The 11454-nt window shown below is 36.5% G+C and overlaps 1 protein-coding gene across 1 annotated transcript in view; it reads left to right on the plus strand.

Moving 5' to 3' along the window:
• Window positions 1-11254, plus strand: part of BBS9 (Bardet-Biedl syndrome 9) — a 287717-nt gene extending 276463 nt beyond the window's left edge. Inside the window, exon 23 of the mRNA XM_038164848.1 lies at window positions 7584-11254. Coding sequence (XP_038020776.1) covers window positions 7584-7630 — 47 coding nt within the window. The 3' untranslated portion in view covers window positions 7631-11254. The remainder of the gene's footprint in view (window positions 1-7583) is intronic.
• The last annotated feature ends 200 nt before the right edge of the window (window positions 11255-11454 follow it).

Consider the following 11454-nt stretch of genomic DNA (forward strand, 5'->3'; position numbering starts at 1 on the left):
AACTTTGTACCAGACTCTTTATTCAAGAAAAAAGTGAGGGTTTTTTTCCCCCCTATAAACTTTGTAGACTTTTTTTTCTATGTTTTACTGAAGATGGTGTTGGCTAAAGCTGCCTGTACTTTGTATGGACATATCACAGATAAGTTTGTTGAAAGCTTCATTTTAACAATGATATCATGCACATTAGGAGAATAACTGCACTATTTTGACTTAAGTTACAGGTACACACTTAACAAGAGTAGAGGTCTGTGAATAACTGGCTGGTTTGGGGCTTTTTTAAAGTTTCTGGCTTAAAGAAAGAAAGATTGGACAATTTGTTTTTTTGGGACAAGCTCCAATGATTTATTCAGGTTTCTTTTTTTTCTCCTCAAACAAAGTATTTCACTTAGACTTCATATCAACTAATTTATTTTAAAGATATATATATATATATATATATAATCAAGGAAGTTTATTTGCAGTGCTTCAATGTGAAATGAAAATTCAAAGGATTTTTAAAATTTTAAAAATGCTGTAGTTATTTAATTTTTAACCAAATAATTCTGATAAATTCAGCAGAAAATTGACCTATGCTTTACTTGACCTGTATTTACAGATTTCCAATGAAAATAATCTCAGCTGAAAAGTTTGCTCAGTAATTAGCTCAAGTGACGTTATGTAGATGAGGAATGTTTGGAGGTTGTAGGTCTTCAAGACATTAATTATGACCTGCAGCCAACTGTAAGAAGTAGAAGTTGACTGTAATATATATATGTGTGTGTGTGTGTGTGTGTGTGTGTGTGTGTGTGTGTGTGTATGTATATTGTATCTGTGAAGGGTCTTAGATAATCCTGCAGGCAGAGTCTGGGTGTTTGTCTCCAGGAGTAGGATTCACTGCTATTCATATGAAAATGGTGGAAAATCTTGCCCTAAAGCTAACCTACCCCTGGAGTTTTGCCTATCTGTCATGGTGATGGAAGATAAAGGATTTGTTAATAGTCAGCTGACTGGTCGTCTGTCTGGGAAGTCAACACAACAGCACAACGAATCAGGCAGGCAAAAGACTGATTACTATGGCTTTGCTTCTCCCCAGGAAAAAGCCAAGAGCTATGTCCACACAACAAAGACCTTGGTTTTAATATATTATAGTCTGTTTAGTCTCAAGGTACATGGTCCAAGCGTTTTGTTTTTTTTTTTTTTTCTGAAAGCAAATTCTTAAAGACCCAACTTTTCTAAAAAGCTTAATAGGATTGTGGGTTGCAGTAATTGGGAAGATATAGGCATGATGAAGAATAAATTGAAGCAACAGTGTTTGTATGGCCATAATTACTTAAATCTTAGATTTGTATTGTGCATATTTGGCTTAGTAGCCACTGAATTAATTTACCACCCTGACAAGGGCAGATACCTAATGAGAAAGAAGGAAAAGGAGTTTGCTATAAAGCAAACTCATTTACAGGATTTGCTTCCTGGCAAGAAATATCAGTTCCAGCTGAAAAGTGTCATTTGTGACTTCTTGAGATCATCTCTCTAAATGAAAACAATCAATTTTCAAAACCTTTGCAAGCTTTCAGGGAAAAATGTCCAGGATTTGGTAGGTGATTGTGAGATGTCAGGTATTTGGAGAAAATCAGTATTTTTCATCCAAAATTTTGGCTTTATCAAAATTATGCTTCCTATAACAATGATCATTGACATGATTTTAGGTAGATTACTGTTTTTTAAACAGGTTATCATCCTACAAGCACACTCAGTTTGCTCTGTAATAATTTTTGGACTTTTTTTGTTGTTGTTCCTAAGTGGAACTTAAAACACATTTGAGTGCTGTTTAGAGAGCAGATATTTATATATATATGTAAGCTGGATTTGGTGGTATGACAACTCCTTAGTTCTTAGAGAATGTGTTTATTCCAACTCTGTGTATGTGGAGTGTGTGTCTGTGTATTTATATTTATATTTACATGTGTATGTAATTGGAATAATTAGAAGAAGCAGCTGTGCACCTTTGGAAATTTTAGTGATGCCACTGGAAGTTTTTCCTGGTTTTCAAACTTTATATGAGAAACATTTCATATGTCTTGGGCATTTTTCAAATATGAATCAGAAGAAAATCCTAAAGAAACCATACTGAAGGCTAATGCTTAGAGACATGAGTGCACAAAAGCTTTGTAAGTTGTTTAAAACTTAATTAAAAAAAAACCTATGTGGACATTTGGTAAATGTTGCCGTAGTCATTGTTACCTCCTTATTAAGTCCATTATGTTACAGCTACTACATGCCACTATTAAGTCAGAATGACAAAAGGAAGACTTTAGCAAGGTTTTTGTGAGTTTTGTGGGAATAGACCCTCCTCTTTCCCCAAGGTCAGAGCTGCCCCTTCTACCCCTGCTATTTTGTGGCATTTAGAAACTTAGCAGTGGATAGCTTCATGTAGGTTGGATTTGTCGTGTTAGTCGCAGTTAGTGGGGGGCACATTTACAGGGATGGAAATGGTTGTTTCACATTATCCACCCTGTGATGTTTATGGTCCCTTAGGACAAAGCAAAGTTCACTGAATGAAGCCCTTTCTCTCAGTCACACTAAATGAAAAACAAATTTATTTGTTTTACACAATTCTTTAATAAGTGAGTCAGCCGTGCTTCCCATTTATTCAGCTACCATCACTCCACTTTCTGATACAAAAATCTGAGCATTTTTAAATTATGTGTGCAGTGGTCAGTGACTCACTGGTGACTTGGGGAGGCAATGCTGGGGCCCCTCTCAGCTTATTCGCCCATTAAAAGTGATATAGAATACCAGTGAAGTCCAGTTTCTCCTATTAAAGCAGTACAGGAAAGTTTGTAGCTTGTTGATTTTACAGTAATCTATTTTGCACTCCTACCAAACTGTGTCTGTTTGATAAGCAAGGCTGGTGCTTTCCTCAACTTTTTGAAAAACCCTTTAGATTGTGTTTACAGAATGAAGGTTAAATACTAAGAAAAAGGAAGTGGTATACATTTCCTCAAGTAGTTTTTAATGAAAAGAAAATTATTACGAATGAATAGATGGGCCTTCTTGAAAGAAGAATTATGATTTTCAGAAATATGACTTAAAGGCGCTGGGAAAAATCTGTCATTTTTTGTTAACAAAAAAGCAAAAAGCTATTAACTTTGGTCATTTGGAACATTTAGTTTTGGATCCAAAATTTTATGAAAAACAGTCACTTTAAAGCTGTAGTTTGTTCTAAAGCTGTCTTATGTCAGGTCTAGAAATAGCGATCCTGACCATTAGGCCATGAGACAGGGTGGGTTTTTTCCTCTTTTAGGTGGGAATAGCTGAAGAACAGGGTGCCTCCCTTTTCTAACCTAATCTGAACTCAAAATAACTTTTGTCTTGTTATAACAGCTCTTTTCTGAGTCACTGTATGAAAAAGAGACTGGAAGTATTGGATATTGTAGATCAAACACTTCAAAGCCAACTTTGACTTAGTTTTATGCATGCTTTAGAGTAGACTAATGTACAATAGTATCCAGGAAACTCAGCCAGTAATTCATAAGGGTCCAAAATGTTCTCCTCAGCATGAATCATAGCAACATAAATGATAGGATTGGAGAAGATCTTTTAGGTCATCCAGTTCAAAACCTGTGTATCTTCCTTTTTGCTATCCCCACTAGGATTTCATCTGCCCTATCTCTGCAAACTTCCCATATCCCTGACTCAGCCACCTCCCAGGGTAGTTTCTTCCATTGCCTAATTATTTAACCTGAACATCTTTAAATGTTACAGCATCATGCTGAGTGTGAACAATTTATGACTACAGAAAATGATTCTTTCTCCTCCCTACTGCCATCATGCTCAAATATCATCTCTCCCTTTAAATGTGTCATTGGGGTTTTGTGCTTTTTTTTTTTTCTTCCAACTGCATGAATAATAATCCCAGGAAAGTTGGGGGTTTTCGGCTGTCTTTGGTGCTTCTGTCACTGTAACTGAATTTCTTTGAACTTTTGGTTTTCAAGCCTCAAAAGTACATTTTGATCTACAAATGAACTTTCTGTGACTCAAAGATATGTGTGTAATAAGTCATGCTTTTGAAGAGGCGAATAACATGACTGAAGTATTCTGTGTCTTTGTTTATAGAAGCTGCTTTCTTGAGGGTGCTAATTGACAAATACACAGCATTTGAGGGATTTAAGTGACTTTCTTAGTGTCAGATATCCTCCATCTCATGTTACTAATCAGGATATTAATATAATCATGTATTCTGGCTCTGTTTTGAAAACCGAACTCCAAAAGCTCTTGGAGGTGCTTGGAGTTGCCTACTGCTGAGTTAAAACTTATCATGATCATTTCCAAAAGCAGCTTCCCAGTTGGTAGCTGTGTTAATAAACAGAGACATAAACCTTTCAATATACATTTCTCCAAGTGTATGTGCTCAGACCAGTGATATTATGATAGGATTTTTGGATGCTCTATAAAACAAAAACAGAGAGAACTTCATAATGGGGGATATGAAGATGAAAGGAAGCTTTTTATTCCTGATGAAATGAGGTAAAGAAGCCTTAATCTTCAGAATTTATATTTATACTCGGTATTTTTTAGTATCTGCCTAAGCTTGTTGGAATATGCTAATGAGAAACCTCTCTGATGTTAATTATCTCATCTGCTATAATGTAGAATGTGCCAGTTAGATCAATGTGACATTTATGTTGTTCTCCTAGATGACTAATAAAAGTTGCATGTCAGAAAAAATACAGGGTAGAGGTGGGAAGGCTGGTTATTTCAAGCTGTATTTTCCTGATTCTGCATTGCCTCCCATTTTGGAGTTGCACAATAAAAATAGCTGCAGTCTGTGCCTCACCTGTCAGCTCACCTCTCCCACAGTTTACTCATGTACTAGTTCTTTGATCCATGCAGAAGTATTCCAGGTTCCCTATAGCTGGAACCTACAGGGCTGTTGTCCAAACTTGTGTGAGACCAGGGTAAATCCTCCTCTGTGACTTCGGTTCTGCCAGCCAGTAATTACAGTAAATGTGTTAGATTTAGTGGATCCACGGTTTTTCATGAAAGTAACCATTCATGGTTCACTTTGGCACGGCAATTTGTAGAAATAGACACAAGGGTTATTTGTAAGAAGTTAATGTCAGGGAAGTAACAGATTTTGAAGATAGTGTCTTGGGCATCGGGCACTATTTTTTGGCTCAAATAATTTTTTTTTAGGTTTATAATTACACTTTAATTTTTAGCAGGCCATGTTTTCAGCCTAACAAAAGAAAAAAAATGCATTTTGATATAGCCTTCTCATTTAGAGGTTTTTCTTTCCCTCTAAATTCCCTCTAAATCTATAGCCTTCTCATTTAGAGGTTTTTCTTTCCCTCTATGTTTTTGTAAACCTCCCTTCTTTAACTTCTGTTTTGTTATGCTTCTTAGAGGTCCAGTAACCAGCCAGGCCTCAAATGTCAGGAGGCTGAGGGCACTGTGCAGTGGCAGTGTCATGGCTTAAATGTGCAACATCAATGCACAGCTGGTAAACTCTTGGTCTCTGGTATATCTGTGACCATTCTTTTCAGGTACAAAAAGCTGACCATAGTCATAACTCCTTTTTTCTATTTCTCATTCAGATTTTGTGTGTGTCCAGCTTTTATAGGAGTGTGCAGCAGCCAGTTTCATAATTCTGGCGCTATTTTCCTTGACTATGGTGGGAAATCAAGATATTCTCAGGTGGTTTTTTAGGCAGAGCTCTAAACAGCTTGAAAAAGCTATGTAGTCAGGAACAGTGTTAACTGTAGCTTTGCAGTGGTTTCTACACTGCATTGAGCTGTGGTGGGTGTTTCACTGCCAGTGCATATCTTAAACACAGCCACTTGCTGAGGAAAGCCCTGCAGAAGTAGCACAGCAGAAAAAGTTTGTTATTTCCATGGTGCATTTCAAGCAGTATCCCCTCTACCTTCTCTTATATTTGTTAATCTCTTAGTCCTAGAGCAGTATTTCTTTCTCCTCCCCAACATTTGTACCTCATCTTGGTTTCCTATAATCCACACGTTTCCTTATCATGCTACCTACCTCCTTCCCCATGATCATTGATGGAACAAGATGGGACCTGTTGCTGGTCCCTTTGGCATCCCAGCGTGTGCTACATGATGAGAGCTTTGAACAAAGGAAGGGCCATTCGAGGGCTGACCTTTGGAACCCCAAGTCAGCTCTTAACATGATTCTTTTAATTGTCCTTAAAAAAAAAAAAAGTGGCAACATCAGTAAGGGGAACTTCTCAGACCCTCAGGGCTTAGGGCTTCCAGCTGTTGCAGAAATTTTACTGCTTTAGTCTTTTTATCTCAAGGCTTGAGCTAACATTTGTTCAGTTTAGTACCATCACCCATGAAAACCACTGTAAATTCTAAAATCCTCAAGGACCTAAAACATTGGAAGTGTAAAATAAAAGCTGGAAAATAAATCTGGATTGTTTTGATCATGTGAAATTGCACAGATCTAAATAAAAGCACATGGATTTATGTTTATGTAGTTTGTTGGTGCTAAATTCTGTGAGAACATGATTGTGAAAGCAGTTAGGCTGACAGGAGACTGGTGGCTTTGCTTTGGAACATTGGATGCTCAAATTTTATTCTGCTGACCTGCTGGATCATTTCATTGTATGTTGGTGGATTTTAGCCTTCTTCAGAGAAGAAGGAAAAAAAGCATATCAAAACAACCTCATAAAATCGGTGTGTTATTTTATTATTACTCATACATCATTTGGAGATAGTGCCAATTTATTTTGGATGGCTTAAATTAATTAGAAAAGGATTTAAATAATTTCAATTTAAACGAAGAGTGCATATGTAAGAAACTTCTGGGTGAAATAACTACTTTTCATTTTACTCATTCAAGTATGAGTGTGTAAAACTTTGTGTGATCATCCACTGTTTTCTTTCTCCCTAGATATTTGAAGAAACTTTCTATGAGTCTCCATCCCCTTTTTAAATTCTGTCAGGTTCATTGTTGCTAAGATTATAATCCTGTCCAAGACTGATTAATCTCTTGACCTAATATTTGAAAATGGGAAACTCATTCTCTTGGCTTATAGCAGAAGTTACCTTCAATATAAGAGTATGGCTATTTTCCTCTTGCCCAAGCTGATAGTTATATATCTATATATATATAGATAGATATCTATCTATCTTTATGTATATATCTAAGTTTATCTTTGTTAATGAGTGTATGCATTCAATTTCCTATTGTTTTGCGACTTGTATTGTCATTTTTTTCCCAGAAAAAGGGAAAGAATAAATGCAAGTAAATTGCATTTCTCAAATCATATGCCCAGTTTTTCTCTGTCATTTTTTCTGGTGCAAGTGTAGTCCATGATTTTGTAGTTTGAAATGTTATCGTCCATGATATATATAGAAAAGCTGATGTGAAATTGCCTTTATTGCATTTTTTTTTTTTTTATTTTCTGAACTTGTGAGCACTTGAATTTGCAAGTTAAGCATTTTTATCCTAGGTGTTTTGCATGTAATAAATTGTTTCCTCCAGCTATAACCAAGGCTTTCACAAACTGATAGAATCAACAATATAGTGCATGTAGTTGCCAACTGCACTAGATTTTTAAGCATCTCCTTTTTGCTTTACAGGTCTGTCTGAGGATGCAGCAGAGGAAACACAAAGCCATGAACTCTGACGACAACCCTCAGGAGAAATTTCTGTCTGATGCCAGATGCATTCATAATGCAGCAGTTCCAATGCATTTTACTCTGTAGTGATTACAGCTTCCAGAAGGAGAGAACTGTACTAATTTATATGAAAACAAAAAAGTTCCACTCTAATAATTTGGTTGGGTCTCCCTGCCAACTGCTATCATCCTTTCTGTGAGCAAAGTTTAAGCACTTACCCAACTGTGGTAGGGGTGTTGTGTTGTGTTTTGCGATATATCATCCCTTTCTAAGGATTCAGTTGATTGATCAAAGACTGTTTATACATAGTTAAAAGCAAACTTTGTTTCATGATATGTTTTGTCTTTTTAAAAGATATTCTGAATTGTACCTCCCTTTGAGATTATATTAACATTTGTTATATCACAGTTTTGACAAAAGATAATTATCTCGTTTCCTCCTGTACTAACATTCATGATTCCAGACAACTGAATTCACCACCAGGAGAAAAACTGGTAATCCATCAACTCTTTTCCCCCCTCTCTCATTGCTTATACAGACTCCTGCTCTCTGGAGATATGGAGTAAAATATGGTTACTGGACATAAAGGGCAAACCCTTTTGCCATTAACTATGCCACTATGAATGGGAGTAAAGTTTACACTGTAAGTACCTTGAGCACAGCAACACATGGATCTTTTTATGGTTACCTGTGATTTCTGCTTTTCTTGTCAACCAGTCTGCTCTAGTTATGGTAAGATTTTCAAAAGTAACTACCAACTTTTGAGTGCCTTAATTTTTATTATTTCAGTTGGAGGGTGCTTTGAGTGTTGTGTGTTTTGAAAGTTCTGAGTATTTGCCTTCTGAAGGTCAGGCCCATGCAAGGTGTCTGAAATACAACACCCAACAACTGAAGCAAACTCGGCCTAGAGTTTGGAAGAGTCAGGCTCATGTCTGGATTTCTGAGAGTGAGTTGAGATATTACTAAAATACACTTGGAACTGAAAATAACTGAGACCAGGATCAAGTGTATAAACAGGCATTTGAACAACTGTTGCTAGTTCATACCAAGATACAAGTTGCAGTCTCTTGGATGGCAGATACAGAATACACTGATAGCTGCAGTTCAGTTTGTGGTAAATGCAAGTGCATGAGCCATCTCCACATCCCACACTCCTGTTGGTTTCCTCAACAGGGGGTCACCAGCTCCTGTTCTAGCTGTAGTAAATGCTCCTTCACCTCATTTTATGCTGTTTCAAAAGAGGTTGTAACAGTTGCTGTGGTCAATGCTAGCTTAATCTAATAAGGAGACATTATTTTGCAGAATGTCTTAAGCCATCAACCTTCATCATCTCTATGTCTACTTTCAACTTCTTTTCATCCACCCACCCCTAAAACAAAACCAGCTTTGCAGCTCTTGTGCATCTGCTGCTTAACCCTCTGGCCCTATTCTGGCTCAGTACATGATGTAACTGTTTCAAGAAGCCTTTTTCAACATGTTAGCTATTAAATAGCTCAGTAGCCAAGGAACTGGGTAAGGCCTCTGATACCTCTAGGACTGAAGTGAGCTGTAACTCCTAACAAAAATGACTCTGTCCCCCAGGAGACCTCAGATTTATCTACAAGATGTGGGGCCAGAAATCTTGCTTCTTTCCCAGGAAGGAAAAAATTCCTACCCCCTGCTTGTTATGGAGTGATTCTGCTCTCTGAGTTTTCTTCACTCTGATCCCTCCCCCGTGGTGTTTTGTCAGGAGGGTGGTATCCGACCCATTGTCAAGGTACCCTGCTGCGCTGTGAAAATTACACAATAAAATAATCTCCTGTAGTCTCTGTACACACCTCAGTGACCAAAAAAGTCCATGGAGAACTAATCAATTACTGTAGCTATTAGGCTTAAATGTTAACTATAGATCTCAAATCTTCTTTTGTCCTCTTGTCAGTGGCTACTAGGGAATCTCGAAAAATCAAGCACAGTTACTACAGAAAGCCTGTACCATAATGGTATAGAATCCTGGACCAAATAATCCTAAATTATAGGCATATAATATAGCTGGAAAGTACACTGCTATGAGACTTCTGTGAAATATATTACTCTGTCATGATTCCCATTATTGAATGTGATCCCAGTGCTCAGAGCTGCCTGGCTTTGTTGGGACTTTAGGGTAAATGACAAGTAGGCACTCAGGTCAATTATATCATCCACTCTTATTTAAGTTTTTTTCTGTCATTTTAAGATGTAATGCTCAGAAACACTCTTATTTGCCTTTTCTGCTCCATGCTTTGCAAAATAAGGTCTCATGAGGATAGTTCTACATAAAGGAGAAAATATGCTGGTAATAAAGGGGAGGGGGGAAAGGAGGAAAAAGGTAGAACTGTCTATATTAGTAAAGTATGACCTCTTTGTATATTGTGCTAAATTGCAGTATTTGATAGTATCATCAAGATTTAAAAGTTGCATTAAATAAAAATTACTTACTTTCCCCCAATGCCAAATAGTCCATCTAATTCAGAGGAAGGAAGTAATTGAAATGTAGTCATTTATGCTGCAGCCTAAGAGGAAATATTGTAAAGTAATTCTTAGCAGTTCTCAAATGTAGTTTGAATTTTTAAGAAAGTTCTTTTTGGCTGGGAAAAAATCAGGCCAATTACAGGAAGTTTGGAAGCTAGAGAGGTGTAAGGAATGTAAAGAAACATTGCTAGTTTGGGAGGACCATATGTTTTGTTCTCATCAGCGATGTTTCTGAGGCTGAGAGAGGCACTGGTGGCCAGTCAAACTGTTTTGAACAGGATTTTATAGTAATGCCTGGTCAGCTCTTCTGGTCAGCTTAAATATGCAGCCTATCTGCATGTTTAGCTATTTGAATAGGATTCCATATGGTTAAGTAGCTCAAAGACTAAAATTAATTTTAAATTACAATTTTATTGAAATAAATCTAAAAGAAATTTTGTGACATTTTGAAAAGAATGCTGTGATTCATGGCATCTTTATTATCTAGAACTTTGAAATACATTTTCTAAAATAAGTCCTAACATAAAGCATATATTTTCCTGTTAAACAGGTAAATACTTCTAAAGTTTATTTTCTTTGTAGAAGTTTGTTTTCAGAATGTTATTGTCCAATGGCTTTTCTTTAATTTTGTTTTTCTGCCATTGCATTTTAGAAAAACAGATTAAAACAATTACTACTCTGATGACCAAAATCTGGAGGTCTGGACACTGCTCATCTTTTGGGCTTTGTACACAATGCTGAGTTCAAACTAAGATTGTGGTTTCCAGCCCCAGATTCATTCTTCTGTCCAACTATTATTCAACTGTGACACAGAAAAACAACATTTCTCTGCTTTCAAGGGGTTAGGCTTTCCTTTATAATGTCTTGTTATTTTCTCTTCTTCAGCATTTACTGTACAGAGAGAATTAGAGATAAATTTCAGTATTCTTGTATTGCTTATAAAGAGTAATTTACTGCCATAAACTGAAATTTGTTGAGCAGAGATTGTATTTCTATGTGAAGTTCTTCCAGCATTGGAAAAAAAAATAAAAATTACAAGATATGCATAATTTTGAATAAGTATCTTTCCTTCTTATCAGAATCTTCAGTTTATAAATAATCTACTAAAAAATGGTGTAAAATATATTATATACTCCTGAAACCAAGCTTCTGCATCACTTCTTCATTTAAAATTAACCTTGAGTTTCCCACAGCTTTGTTTGCTGCCACCCCTTCACGTCTTGTTACTTTCTTCATTTACTCCTTTATAGCAAGAGGTTGCTCTGGTATTTATGTGGCATCTTCATGTGCTGTTTGCAGGTGACTTAACTCCTATGCAGTTCAAAGGTAAAGTTTGCACAGCATT

Source organism: Motacilla alba, chromosome 2 (assembly GCF_015832195.1).
Source record: "Motacilla alba alba isolate MOTALB_02 chromosome 2, Motacilla_alba_V1.0_pri, whole genome shotgun sequence".
Lineage (NCBI taxonomy): Eukaryota > Metazoa > Chordata > Aves > Passeriformes > Motacillidae > Motacilla > Motacilla alba.